General features: G+C 49.2%; 1 protein-coding gene across 10 annotated transcripts in view; it reads left to right on the forward strand.

Moving 5' to 3' along the window:
* The first annotated feature begins 594 nt into the window (after window positions 1-594).
* Window positions 595-14,859, forward strand: part of LOC127033659 (gametocyte-specific factor 1-like) — a 187,918-nt gene continuing 173,653 nt past the window's right edge. For 3 of the 10 annotated variants that reach the window (XR_007769159.1, XR_007769160.1, XM_050921747.1), the window contains exons 1-6: window positions 595-776; window positions 2,399-2,413; window positions 3,220-3,334; window positions 9,578-9,678; window positions 12,846-12,972; window positions 14,347-14,433. Coding sequence is in view for 8 of the 10 variants with exons in the window: in XM_050921747.1 (XP_050777704.1) it covers window positions 639-776; window positions 2,399-2,413; window positions 3,220-3,334; window positions 9,578-9,678; window positions 12,846-12,972; window positions 14,347-14,433 (583 nt within the window). In the remaining 2 variants the exon portion in view is untranslated. Of the gene's footprint in view, window positions 829-2,398; window positions 2,414-3,219; window positions 3,335-9,577; window positions 9,679-12,845; window positions 12,973-14,346; window positions 14,434-14,859 lie in introns of all 10 variants that reach the window. The other 7 variants (XM_050921744.1, XM_050921743.1, XM_050921748.1 and 4 more) reach the window with 7 other exon arrangements.

Here is a 14,859-nt window from a genome sequence, read left to right on the forward strand (position 1 = left end):
AGGCCCCTCCCATGCCCTAAACCCATTATTTCTGGCCCCAACCCGGAGCCTGCACCCTAGTAAAAGCCCTCACCCTCTCCCGCATCCCAATCCCCTGCCATAGCGGAGTGAACGTGAGAAAGGATGGGGAAGAGTGAGCCACCAAGGGAGGGGGGAATGTAGTGATTGGGGGGGCAGAGTCTCAGGGAAAGGGCAGGGCTAGGGTGTTTGGTTTCGTGTAATTAGAAAATTGGCAAAACAACACATATACAGTTCCCTGGCCCACAAACTGCACTCCCAGAGTGCACTGCTTCCCCCTCAGCTGCTGTGCCAGCATACACTGCTCCACCTTGAGCCCTGTTCCCAGCATGCCCTGCTCCCATTCAGGGCACGGTCCCATCATGCACTGCTCTCCCATGCAGGCTGCATTGGAGTCCCTCCTCCACCACCACTGTCCCAGCATCCACCGCGGCCCCTGAGCCACACTGCCACCCCGCGCTCCCACTACGCCCTGCTCCATTCCAACCCCAACCCCAGGGGGCGCTGCTGCTAACCCCAGCGCAGCGTGATCAGGCACCTCCCTCACAGCCCTCCCCTCCCTGCCCTGCCCGCCTAGCCCCGCCCCTTCAGCTGGGAGGGGTGAATTGAGCAGCCTCGTTATGGTGCCCGACGGGGCGGGGGTTAGAGCCTCACCGTGGTCTCAGAGCGGCGAGGGGGCAGGAGTTTCCCACTGGCTGCTCCGGAGCCGAAGGAGCCGCCTTCGCATTAAGGCCACGCGCTGGTTCGGCGCAAGCCTGGTGGGTAACGGCTGGCGCGTCCGGGCCGGGAGCTTTCTCCCCCTTTCTTCAGGTGCCTCGGGCCGTGTAGAGGGAGGGGCGGGGGGCTCTTCTCGCGTCTCTCCCTAGGGGCGGGGGCTCTTCTCGTGTCTCTCGCTAGGTGCGGGTGGTTGGGGGAGGGGTGGGGGGGCTCTTCTCGCGTCTCTCCCTAGGGGCGGGTGGTTGGAGGGGGAGGGGACGGGGGGGCTCTTCTCGCATCTCTCCCTAGGGGCGGGGGCTCTTCTCGCGTCTCTCCCTAGGTGCGGGTGGTTGGGGGAGGGGGGGAGACGAGGGGAGGGGGGGCTCTTATTGCGTCTCTCCCTAGGTGCGGGTGGTTGGGGGGGGAGGGGAAGGGGGGCTCTTCTTGTGTCTCTCCCTAGGTGCGGGTGGTTGGGAGGGGAAGGGGGGCTCTTCTTGTGTCTCTCCCTAGGTGCGGGTGGTTGGGAGGGGAGGGGAGGGGGGACTCTTCTCGCGTCTCTCCCTAGGTGCGGGTGGTTGGGAGGGGAGGGGAGGGGAGGGGGGACTCTTCTCGCGTCTCTCCCTAGGTGCGGGTGGTTGGGAGGGGAGGGGAGGGGAGGGGGGACTCTTCTCGCGTCTCTCCCTAGGTGCGGGTGGTTGGGAGGGGAGGGGAGGGGAGGGGGGGCTCTTCTCGCGTCTCTCCCTAGGTGCGGGTGGTTGGAGGGGGAGGGGAGGGGGGGCTCTTCTCGCGTCTCTCCCTAGGTGCGGGTGGTTGGGGGAGGGGAGGGGGGGGCTCTTCTCGTGTCTTGCTAGGTGCGGGTGGTTGGGTGGGGGGAGGGGCGGGGGGCTCTTCTCGCCTCTTTAGCTAGGTGCGGGTGGTTGAAGTGGAGGGGCTCTTCTCGCCTCTCTCTCGCTAGGTGCGGGTGTTTGGGGCGAGCTGTCCCATGTAGGCAGGCCTGGGCTCGGGCCTTGCTGCCGGTCCCTGGGCTGACAGCGGCTGCCGTGCCCCGCCTGGTCCCGGCTGTGCGGGGTGCTGCGAGCCTGCGCAAGGCCGGGGAGATTGTGTTGCCCAGCGCCCCGGCTCACAGTGTAGCCGGAATGGCCCACACCACCGGGGATGGCGGAGTGCGGGTCCTTGGCTGCCTGTACCTCAACCTCACACGGCGCCACCGTCAGGCTGTGGGCCTTGCCCCCCCTGCAGCATCCTTTGGCTGGTGCATGTCCCCCATAGTGCCCTGTGGGCCGGGGGCAGGTGGGTTAGGACATACCAGTCTCCTTACTGGGGTGTCCTAGATCAGACCATACCAGTTTGTCAAAGGCACCTCTGAAATACTGGTTCTGGGTCAGATCTGCAGCTCACAATTCAGAGAGGGATACGCAGCTGACACCCACGGCCCATGTGTGCCAGTTTTATTAGGCATCTCCTTTTTGGCTTTTTTTAAAAGCAACAACCATATTTTCTGGTGGGCAACCAAATCTGAGATTCAGGTTGTCTCTAGAGTGTGTGCAGTCCTTTAAATTGTCTTATTTAGATTTACAATCTTGTGAGGAAGGATTTTTTAGATGAGTGATCCATTCAAATTGTATGAATTGCAGTGAAGACAGGAGAGAATCTGACTCTTTGCCTTTTTTTTTCTTTCATGCAGATCATAAGCCACAAGGTAGGTGTAAAAGTGTTGACCTGTCAGGCAGGTGGAGTGGCTCGGGATGGAGCACTAAAGCGTGTATAAGAAGAGATAACTGAACTGCCAAAATAGGTGGCTTAATTTTTGTTGGGAACTGTTTCTTTTAACCCTTTTACATGTATTGAGCAAAGAGGAAGTTTCAGACAAAAATCTTTGGATTTTAGCATCTTGGAGGGAACCTTTCTCTGTGGAGCAGAAGAATATGGGGTTCTCTGTATCCTATATTATATGTGGGCGGCTAAGAATAAACTTGTGTCCTAAGCATACGTAGTATAGATATAAAGTCTACTGGCTGCTGTCATGCGGTTGATCTTTGACCCTTAGTCGCTGTGATGAATAAATTGAAATAACTTTCAAGTTATTTCCAGTGCTTGGAAGTTGAAGCTAGAAAAATTCAGAATGGAAATAAGGTTTATTTTTAACAGTGAGGGGAATTAACCACTGGAGAATCTACCACAACAGATGGTAATTTTTCCATCATTTTTTTGAAATTAATATTGGATGCCTTTCTAAAGAATCTGCACTAGGTCAAACAGGAATTAATTCAGGGCTGTCCTGTGCCTTGTGTTGTACAGAAGGTCAGCCTAGATCAGTAGCTTTCAACTTTTTTCATTTGCGGACTCTTAAAAAATTTTAACTGGAGGTGCAGGACTCCTTTGGAAATCCTAGGTATAATCTGTGGACCCCTATGGATCTGCGGATCACAGGTTGAAAACTCCTAGATGATCATAATTGTCTCTTCTGGCCATAGAAATCTGACTCTCCTCATTTTTGGTCTATAGGGTGGATATTTTAAGGAGGAGATTGACACTCAGAGACTGACTCAAAGAGTCCTCCAGCAAAACTTAAGTCAGCATTCTTTTAGCATCAGTAAAATGGAGTTAGAAGACAACTATGGTAAGTGTTTCTTTGCTGGCTTGTAACATTCATGCAGAGGCCTGGACTAGATGACCTCTGGAGGTCCCTTCCAGTCCTACAGTTCTGATTCTAGTCATGGTTCCTGCAAAGATACAGTGAGAGACCGCTTAGATCTTTGAAAGTATTAAAGTATCTTAAAGTTGGTTAAAGGAGGGAGTGGCTTCTAGGGAGGTAACTTTCCCCTCTAGGCATTAAGTTTGGTGGATATATGCCTGTGTGTATTAGAGCAGCGGTTCACTGCACCTGATTTTGGGTCCCAGAATGAAAGAATTCATGGTCGTCTTGCAGTTCAAAACCACGCAAACTTTAGAGGCAATAAAGGATGATGTGGGTCAATATCACAGCAAAATAAAAAACAACCTAGGTTTTGCAAGTTGAGTGTGAGATTGATTGGGTAATATGTAGTTGCTGGGTGAGTGACTGGGTGTACTGAGACAAACACTTCTAGGCAGCATATTGGGTGCAGACACGCAACACCATACCCCAACCTTTGTGAGTCAGGAAGGCTGGAGTGGGGGCGTAGCTCAGCTGTGTGTGGTTCATTTTATTTATTTACCATATGCAATCTGGCTAAGCCACAGTGTTCTTATCAATAATGTTCAAGGCATGAAGGCTTCCAAGAAGTTGTCATTTTGCAGTCCTCCACCATGTTTGTGGGTTCCCACGACCTAGTGGACTATGTCCACCGGCTGCAGCATGTCTGCCGTCTGGAGAAATGGACGATCCAACTAGCAGATCAGATTTGTTGTGTGGGGTACAAACTGGTTACAAAACTACAGTCATGTCTGGTGCAGACAGGGTCTAAATCAGTTTCCTGGGGATCATCCCAGTAAAGTGACAGTTCTTAAGGCCCTATCTATGCCACAATTCATAATTGACTTTATTTGCAGTGGCTGGCTCCAAAACGTGTTTGGCTACAGATGCACCATGGTTAATATCCTGTTAGTGCTAGGGCTGTCAAACGATTAAACAGTAATAGAATACCATTTATTTAAATATTTGTGGATGTTTTCTACAGTTTCAAATATATTGATTTCAATTACAGCACAGAATACTAAGTATACAGTGCTCACTTATATTTTTTATTACAAACGTTTGTACTGTTAAAAAAAGTATTTTTCCATTCATGTAATATAAGTAATATAGTGCAATCTCTTTATCAGGAAAGTTGAACTTACAAATGTTGAATTATGTACCAAAAAAATTGCATCCTAAAACAAAACATTGTATACCTTTAGAGTCTACAAGTACAGTCAGTCTTACTACTTGTTCAGCCAATTGCTAAGATGAACCAGTTTGTTTACGTTTGCAGGAGATAATGCTGCCCACTTCTTGTTTACAATGTCACCTGGAAGTGAGAACAGGCTTTCACATGGCAGTGTTGTAGCCAGCGTCGCAAGATACTTACGGCCAGATGCCCTAAAGCAGGGGTAGGAAACCTATGGCACGTGCGCCAAAAGCGGCACGCACGCTGATTTTTTCCAGTGGCACTCACACTGCCCAGGTCTTGGCCACTGGTCCAGGGAAGAAAGCATTTTAATTTAATTTTAAATGAAGCTTCTTAAACATTTTAAAAACATTATTTACTCTACATACAACAATAGTTCAGTTATATATTATAGACTTATAGAAAGAGACCTTTTAAAAACATTAAAACATGTTATTGGCATGCAAAACCTTAAATTAGAGTGAATAAATGGAGACTTGGCACACCACTTCTGAAAGTTTGGTGATCCCTATGCTAAAGATTCATATGTCCCTTCGTGCTTCAGCAACCATTCCAGAGGACGTGTGTCCATGCTGCTGACAAGTTTTGCTCAATAACGATCCAAAGCAGTGTGGCCCAATGCATGTCTGCTTTCATAATCTAAGGCAGATGCCATCAGCAGAAGATTGAATTTCTTTTTTGGTGGTTTGGGTTCTGTAGTTTACACATTGGAGTATTGTTCTTTTAATACTTCTGAAAGCATGCTCCACACCTCATCCCTCTCAGATTTTCGAAGGCACTTCAGATTCTTAAATCTTGGGTCGAGTGCTGTAGCTATTTTTTAGAAATCTCACATTTGTACCTTCTTTGCATTTTGTCAAATCTGCAGTTAAAAAGTGTTCTTAAAATGAACATCATGTGCTGGGTCATCATCCAAGACTGCTAGAACATGAAATATATGGCAATATGTGGGTAAAACAGAGAAGGAGACCTAACAATTCTCCCCCAAGGAATTCAGTCTCAAATTATTTAACGCATTATTTCTTTAACAAGTGTCATTGGCGTGGAAGCATGACCTCTGGAATGGTGGCTGAAGCATGAAGGGTCATATGAATGCTTAGCATATGTGGCATGTAAATACCTTGCGATGCTGGCTACAAATGTGCCATACAAACTCCTGTTCTGAGTTTCAGATGACATTGTAAATGAGAAGCAAGCAGCAATATCTCTCATAAATGTAAACAAACTTATTTCTCTTAGCGATTTGGCTGAACAAGAAGTAGGACTCAGTGGACTTGTGGGCTCTAAAGTTTTACATTGTTTTGTTTTTGAGTGCAGTTATGTAACACATCTACATTTGTAAGTTGCACTTTCACAATAAAGAGATTGTACTACACTACTTGTATGAGGTGAATTGAAAAAAACTATATCATTTTTACAGTGCAAATATTTGTAATAAAAACAATAGTGAGCACTGTTCTTTTTGTATTCTATGTTGTAATTGAAATCAATATATTTGAAAATGTAGAAAACGTGCAAAAATATTTTATACTTCAGTTGGTATACTATTGTGTAACAGTGCAATGATTAAAACTATGATTAAACATGACTAATTTTTTAATTGTGATTTTAGTTAATTGGATGAGTTAATTGTGATTAATATACAGCCCTGGTTATACCATGGTCAGGTAAGGGAGCTGCCCTCTTCAGAGGCCTAGCTTGGCATATGGCGCTGGCTTGATGCATTGGAGACTCCTTCTTCCCCCCTCTCTCCCCCCCACTGTTATTCATGGGTACACAGGCTTGGTGCTCTGGAACCATTGGATGAAGTTCAGGGCTTGTCTACACTACCACTTAAGGTGATATGATTTATGTTGGTCATAGGTATGAAAAAGCCACCCCTCTGAGCAATGCACCATCTGAGTTGTCCACACCAGCCCTAAGTCAGTGGGGGAGACACTCTTGCTTTCATAACTTCTGCTTCTTGGTGCGGTGGAGTAATTATGGTGATGGGAGAGCGCTCTCTGGTCAGCATAGTGCTTTTTCACCAGACTCACTAGAGCAGTGCAGTTGTGTAGACTGGCCCTTGGACAGACCCTCTTGTAGTGTGACTACCCCTCGAGGCGCACACTCACTAGGACAAGCCTCCTGGGCTTCAGCTCCTCCTGGGTCTGACCTCTGAGCATTCAGCATCCCTGTTTCACGCCCTAAGCTCCCTGCAGAGAGTCCACCTGAATAGAACACCTGGGGACATGGCAGGCAAGTTTTGTAGAAATTTTGGTGGTGCCCAGAACCCACCCACCCGCCCCCCCAACTCCACCCCCTCAAACGCTGCCTCCACTTGCCTAAGGCTCTGGGCGGAGTTTCAGGGGGAGGTCTGGGGTGCAGACCCTGGGCTGGGGATTGGGGTGCAGGCTTTGGGAAGGAGTTTGGGTGCAGGCTCCGGGCTAGGACATGGGGTGGGTGTGCAGGAGGGGGTGAGGGCTGCAGGCTTTGAGACGGAGTTTTGGTGCAGGCTCCAGGCTAGTGGTGGGAGTGTAGGAAGTGGTGACTGGTGCAGGCTCCGGGCTGGTGGGGGAGGTGTAGGAAGGGGTGAGGGGTGCAGGCTCTGGGAGGGAGTTTGGGTGCTGGGTGCAGGCTCCGGGCTGGAGCAGGGGGTTGGTGTGCAGGAGGGGTTGAGGGGTGCAGGCTTTGGGATGGAGTTCGGGTGCAGGCTTGGGTGGGAGTGTAGGAAGCGGGAGGTGGTGCACGCCAGGGCAGAGGATCAGGCTGCAGGGGAATGAGGGTTGGGACTGAGGATGAAGGGTTCATGATGTGGGGGGGGCTCAGAGCTAGGGCATAGGCTCAGGGTGCCGGGGGATGAGGGCTCTGGTTGGGGATGAGGATCAGGGTGCGGGGGGATGAGGGCTTTGGCTGGGGATGCGGGCTCTTGGCTGGGGCAGAGGATTTGGGTGCAGAGGGATGAGGGCACTGGCTGGCGATGAGGATCAGGGCGCAGGGGGATGAGGGCTCTGGCTGAGAATGAAGAGTTTGGGGTGTTGGAGTGGCTCAGGGCTAGGGCAGAAGAGCAAGGTAAGGGCAGCCTGCCTTGCCATTAGCGGTTGGCAGGCGCTAGGACCCTGGGACAGCACGCACAAGTTCTGCTGGAAGCTGTTTTCTGACAGCAGGTTTGGAACAGGCAGGGAAACGGCAGAGCGCGGACGCAGGAGGGAGGGGTGGAAGGCGGAGGCCGGGACCTGATCCAGGTAGGGACGCGGCGGGACGGGGCGGTGGAGGGAGACCCGTGGGGGGGCGGCCGGGGTCCGATCCAGGCAGGGCCGGGGTTGCTGGAGCAGGGCACCCAGCCCTGAATATTTCTGGAGCCTGAGCACCGTGAGCCCATATATCTCACCCCTATGCCTGGGGAAACCTTGCATGCCCCTCTAAGGGGCCATGCACCCCCGACAGTGGAAAACAGAAGGGTTTATTAGTCGTCTGAAACAAATCGTAGAGTAGAATCTTGTTAGCACAGAAAGCAGGAAGTTAAAGCAAAGTCCATCTTGAGGAGACTCAGAGCCCTGGGTTCTCCTCCCTGAGTCCCAAACCAGGAGACTGACCAGCTTTCAGCAGCTCACTCTCAGTCATACCCAGTTGCCCCTCCTCCATCCTGTATGCTATTGCCCATGCAAACCAGTCACCTGGCCTCCACCTCTTTGTTCTCTAATTCGTCCGACTGGCTCTTGCAGAGGATAGGCCCCAGCCATCACTTGCCAGGGTACAGAATGTCCAACCATTGTCTGGGCCCAGGTAGCTAGGTGGCACTTCTACTTCTCTTGGGGTATCTGCAGAGCTCTCTCACCCTTATCCCACTGCTTAGATACTTGTGCAACACATAGGGAAATCTGAGGCACACACAGTATTCATACAAACACGACAATTCCCACTTTGTCACAAGTAGCCTTTTGTCCTAATTACCTGTGTCAGTCTTTCTCAGTGGCCTGTCCTGCTGATCTCTCTGACACTGTTTAGAAAGGCTGCAAGCTGGTCCCTGGTATCAAAAAAATTGAAGAACACTGATTTATGTAATCAATCTGGCCCGTCCCCTTACTTCCAGCTCTCTAGAGAACATCCCACAGTCTGTTGTCCCTTGTTCCTTTGTGTGCATGGCCTCTGTACACCGATGGAAATGTGGGTAAATAGCATGGAAGGTGTGAGGGGAGACACATTTGTAGTGGCAGGAAAGCTGCTGGAAGAACACAAACTGAATCCTGAAGAAGAGATCTGTGTATGCTTGAAAGCTTGTGTCTCTCACCATCCGAAGTTGGTCCGCACCTACCTTGTCCCTTCTATGTAACTTTTAAGTTATTTAAGGTAACTCGTGCCTCTCTGAGTCCTAATGTGGACTAGGAGGGAACATTTTCAAAAAGCGCCTGTGACTTAGGCCCTCGCTATATTCAGTGGGTGTTGGGCGCTTAAGCACCTGCCAACCTCTGCACTTTATAGGGCCAAGTGCACTGTAGTGCAAATTGCAGCCGTAACTCCAGCCATGTTTGTGTTAGTTTGATTTTTTTCTTACTCCAGCAGAGATGGCCTTTGAGCATTGAAGGTAAATGCTAAAAAGATTTACTTCAGAATGCCATGCTTCTGCTGACCCTTAGCATGTCACTACTGTACAACTAGCTAATTTGGTAGCTTCAAAGGTTTTTATAGTAATGTGTGTATTTCCACCTCACTGTTCTGCATAAGTGTCCTCATTGATATGTACGGGCACTCTGCGCTACTGACTACTCTTTCCTCATTTTTAATTTAATATTCCACTCACCAAAAATCCAAAGTGAATTTGGTTGAGTGTACACAATGAGTGCCAACATGGCAATTTTAATTTTTTGTCTAGGCTGTTAAAAATTGATGGCTTAACCCCGTTAGAGGAAAGCTCCAGTACCTAGTATTTTTCCATACTTATTAATTGTGTTGATGACATTCTTAGATATTGTTTTACAGAATGTTTTCTCGTCTTTTTATTCCTTCTCCTCCAGTTGATGCTTTGGATCCAGAGAAGTTAATACAATGTCCATATGATCGTTATCATCAAATCCGAGCCTGTCGCTTTCCCTATCATCTTATAAAGTGCAGGAAGGTAGGACAGGGTGTTAAGATCTCTAATGCACTTGGGAAATCATATTTTTGTAAATGCTAATGCATGGTGAGCTCAGTATGCTTTGTTGCTTTTTGCTAGAAGGATGCATTCGCTTGCTATTAGACTGGAAGAAGCTGTCTTTATTTCATATTTATATCTGTCATCCATTTACCACTTAGTAAAAGCATCCAGTTCATATTTAGTAATGCACTTCAGATCAATGCATTTACCCTGAAGAAAGATGATACGGGTTCTTCAGAATACCTAGGTTAGTGACAGGATCCTGTTCTCTTCCAGCAATTCACCCATGGGACCAGCGTGTTTGCTTCCCACTTGAGGCCATGGAGCAAATGCAGCCAGTGTTATATGGATGCCTTTTGGCTGGCCAAAGCAAAAATGATCTGATGTTGCAGCTAATTCTTTACTTTGCAATCAGAGCAGTGCAGCTGCTAAACCATCTTTTTTTATATGGCTAATAACTCTATTCACTTTACATCTGTCTGAAACTTTTTATCTCCTCAGTCTTCTATTCTGGGCTAGAATGCTATATATTTAACAGGAAAAGCTGCTCCTTTCTTTTGTCCTCTCAGTCAGGATCTTATTTTAACCCCTCCAGTGCTAGTGTATATTAGTTGTACTGATATAAGCACACGTATACAGGTATAACTGCATCCACATGTTAAGATGATGTACTGTGTAACTGTATTGGTTAGGAATCACACCCCTAGCCAACATAGCTATAGTAATATAAAAGCCATGCAGAGCAAGCCTGAGCAGTGTGTGTTCTTCCTCTCTGTCGTCTTGCTCTTTTCTAAGGGTAAAGGTTCTTCATTCAGTGGGGGATAGTAGTATTCTTCTGTGTCCACACTAGTTTGCCTATACTGGCAAAGTGCTTTGAATATAGATGTGGCCTCAGCTGGAACAGTGAGTAACTTCCCTACTGTTTCAGGAGAGTTAAATTAACTGCAAAGACGTAAGCTCTAGTGCAGGCAGGAACTTGTTCTCTAGTCTGTCGCTTACTTAATTTAAAAATAAAGGTTGAATTATTTAGGGTTTCAAGGCACTTACTCCCCATGTAGGCTTTTTAGGGCAGTTTCATCTGTGCATCAAACCATGCAAGTGATGACACTGCAACAGTTTCGCTGTGTTTGTTCTGGGACTGATCTTCAATCAGATAAATTCAGGGTGGTGTTTAAATGTAAAAGTGAACAAACATAGCCTGTATCATAAAGGATGCATATGCTTTACTGTTTCTACACTGCATTTGTGCTCAGGACCTGAGCTAAGTTTTGACTTTCCTTTGTTTAAATCAGGAGTCGGCAACCTATGGCACGCGTGCCAAAGATGGCACGCAAGCCAATTTTTAATGGCACGCTGGAGCTTGCCGGGGCTCCAGCGTGCCATTAAAAATCCTGGCCAGCCCGACCCGTTCTCCTCTGCCCTTTGCTCCCCCGACGGGGGCAGGAAGCAGAAGCATAGCCGTGCACATGGGGTAGGCAAATGGCCCCACTCTCCCTGCACAGCAAGCTGCGGGGTCCACGCTTCTGGGCCGGAGCACCGGGCCGAGCTCAGCAAGCTGCCGGCCCCTCCCCCGCCTTCTCCCTTCCCGTGGAGCCCTGCCGCTGCACACAGCACTCTGGGGGTCGGGGCTGCGCACTGCCATGGGGCAGCGTTTGGCTCCGCGGGGAGGCAGACACGCTTCCCACTCACCCGGAGCTCTGCTGACGTGCGCGCAGTGCTCTGAGGGGCAGGGCTGTGTGCTCCTGCGAGGCAGCGACTCTGGCTGTGCATGGGGCCTCATGGTAAGGGGCCCAGGGCTGGAGGGGTTGGATAAGGGGTGGGAGCAGTCAGTGGACAGGGAGCAGGGTGGGATCCCGGGGGGTGGCTAGGGGTAGAGGTCTCTGGAAGGGCCAGTCAAGGAGCAGGGGGGGGTTGGATGGGGCATGGGAGTCCCAGGGTTTGTGAGGGGGCAGGGGGTGGATAGGAGTCAGGGGACCAGGAGCAAGGAGGGTCCTGGGGAGGCAGTTAGAGTGGGGGGGTCTCTGGAGGGGGAGGTCAGGGGACAAGGAACTCAGGGTTGTATGAGTTGGGATTCTGGGGGTCCTGTCAGGAGGCAGGGGTGTGGAGAGGGGTTGGAGCAGGCAGGGAGTTGGGGGTGGTTTGGATGGGTTGGGAGTTCTGGGAGTCCTGTCAGGAGGCGAGGAGTGGTTGGATGGGGCATGGGCCTCCCTGGGGTCTGGCTGGGGACGGGGGTGTGAATAAGGGTTGGGTAGTCAGGGGACAGGTACGGTCCGGTCGGGGGAGAAGGAACACGAAGGCTTAGATAGTGTGTGGGATCCTGAGGGGGAGAGGTCCCAGGAGGGGGTAGTCAGGGGACAAGAAGCAGCAGGGTTGGGAGTTCTTTGGGGGGCAGTCACCTAGCCCTCTCCCCTGAGCCCTGACCTCCCCACACACACACACCATGCCCTCTGCGCTGAGACCCGCACACCCCCCAGGCCCCTGCCCTGAGCCCTGTAGCTCCCTCATACACACCCAGCCCCCTGCTTGACTCCTTCATCCTCCCCGAACCATAGCCCTGACTCTGGCATACCCATCCATACCCAGCCCCCCTCTCTGCCCTGACACCTAAACACACCCCCATGCCCAGCCTCTAGCCCTGACTCCAGCTCTCTGGGTCCTGGCCGCCAGCCCTGCACAACCCACTGCTGGTCTAGGGTTCTGGCTGATGGATCCTTGCCAGCCGGGGTCCTGGCCGCAGGCCTCGCTCAGCCCGCTGCTGGCCTATGTGAACAGAGCCCCAGACCAGCAGCGGGCTGAGTGGGCCGGCAGCGTAAGAGCAACATTTTAATTTCATTTTAAATGAAGCTTCTTAAACATTTTGAAAACCTTGTTTATTTTACAATACAACACTAGTTTAGTTATATAATATATAGACTTATAGAGAGAGATCTTCTAAAAAACATTAAAATGTATTACTGGCACGCGAAACCTTAAATTAGAGTGAATAAATGAAGACTCGGCACACCGCTTCTGAAAGAGAGCCGACCCCTGGTTTAAATGTTTTCAATCTATTTCAGGATGCAGATTGCACAAACCCTCCACTAGTGACTAGAAAATACAAGAGTTAGAATGAATTCAGTGAGAGAGTACTTTTTCTGTTTCTCTAGAACCACCCTGATATTGCCGAGCAGCTAGCCACATGCCCCTTTAATGCCCGCCATCAGGTTCCCAGAGCTGAGATCAGCCATCACATATCAAGCTGTGATGACAAAAGCTGCATTGAGCAAGAGATTGGTGAGAAAATATTAGACACCTTTGGCTGTGTAAAGTCACTGCTGGAACTCTTGGGCTAACAGCGTTCTAACTTAATTTTTGCTGTTAAAGATTGTTTTAATACTCTATTATTCCATAAGCAACCCTTTACCTGTAGTGCTATGTGATACAGAAGCAGCAGGAGCCCTTGGAGACTTGAGTTTCATTCATTCTGTGTCCATGCAAATTCTCCTAAGCATCTGAGAGGCAACTGGCTTGCATTACATGTGTTATCTGCCAGAGATTTTAGCATTAAAATGGGAACTGTACATTGTGCCCTAAACTGTGTGCGTGGAAATGAGCTCAAGTTGGTAATCTGGACCGCTTAGAGGAGAAAGATAGTGGCCATGAGATAGATATGTCTCCAATGCAGATCTGATCTGATAGTGACCAAAAATCTTCATAGCCTGTCTAGTGGCTTATGTGAAATAAATTGGTCTCAGTTCAGTTCTTAATGGACAAGTGTCTAGATCATAACAATCCTCACTTCTGTTACATCCTACTTGACTGTCTTAGCAGAAGAGCCGTGACTGGGCCAGGGAGGCTGAATAACTTTCCCAATTGAAGGTGGGTTCCTCCAGTTCAGAGTGGGGCAAGTTGGGGAGGGGACTATGGGGAAGCTTTCCTACCACTGCCCATGATGTCGGCTCTGATGAGGAGTTCACTGTCCAGGTCTGTCACCCCAGCACCTAAATCACTTGGTTATGTGGGTCATGTTCCAGTGTCCCCCCCCACTGATATCTATGTGTCTATCACTACACTGGAAAACGTATCTGTTCTCTGGCAAAAGTAGAGTTGTACTGAAGCTAGCAATGATGCGCATGTTAATGTAGACAGGGCTTAGAGCATGACAGTAGTGAAAAAACCCTCAGCAGATTTTTGTGACGTGACAACAGAAACACACCTGAACCCTCTCCCAATATGTATGTTGGAACAGTTGCACCATTGCTGAAAAATATGTGCAGAATTGTTTTGCATTAGAAAAGGCTTAAAACAGGGATTGGCAAATGCAGGGGCTGCAACAGTCCTGCCAGATTTGATTTGGCCTGCCAAACATTCAGAGTTAGTTGTAGCAAACTTTCAGAGTTAGTCAGAATATAGCCTCTTAAGGTATGGCCCACCAAAAGGGTCTCATGGATTTTGTGTCCCTGTGCTACCTTCAAGGTGCCCATCCCTGGCCTAAAGAGTTTTTTGCTCCTAAGAATAGGGGAGTACTGATCAGCTTCCAGCGTATGCTGCTCCTCTCCAAAGCTTAGAGCTGTTCTTCAGCTAGGTCAAAAAATGATTAATGTCCCTAAAATAGGATTGTATTTTATCCGAAAAGATTTTCTCACTAAGCATTTTCTTTGCTTTAAGTGAGTCAGTCAAATACCTGCCACAGAGAGATGATGAATACTGTCAGCATGTGGCAGCCGCCCCCGTGCGACGAAGACTGGGATAAAGGTGAGGAGGTTGATGACACAAGGTGGCTTTCAGCCCCTGCTATTCCCTTCTTCTTGCCCCCAAAGAAGTGACATGGACTGAGAGAGAGGTCCCATAGATCCTTCTGCACAGATCATATGTTGGGACACCCAATTATACTGTCTCTGAACAAATTAAGTTCTCCTGCTTCACAGGCTCTACCACATGCCTGCTATTCGCTACAAAACATCTGTTGTTTTCCATGTAGTCTGTTGCACCATCTGTGCTTTGATGAAAATGGAAAATGATGATGATCTTTACATTTCTCAATTAAATGCCTGCTTTGCTGTCACTTATGCCAAGTCTTAGCTCAATTCTCATTCCATTTTGTAAACCTAGCAGCGTCGGTGCCATATTTCTCATTTTGTGTTGCTATGGCGCTTGCAGAAGTTACTCAATACTGAGCCA

This window comes from Gopherus flavomarginatus, chromosome 13 (assembly GCF_025201925.1).
Source record: "Gopherus flavomarginatus isolate rGopFla2 chromosome 13, rGopFla2.mat.asm, whole genome shotgun sequence".
NCBI classification, from domain to species: Eukaryota; Metazoa; Chordata; order Testudines; family Testudinidae; genus Gopherus; species Gopherus flavomarginatus.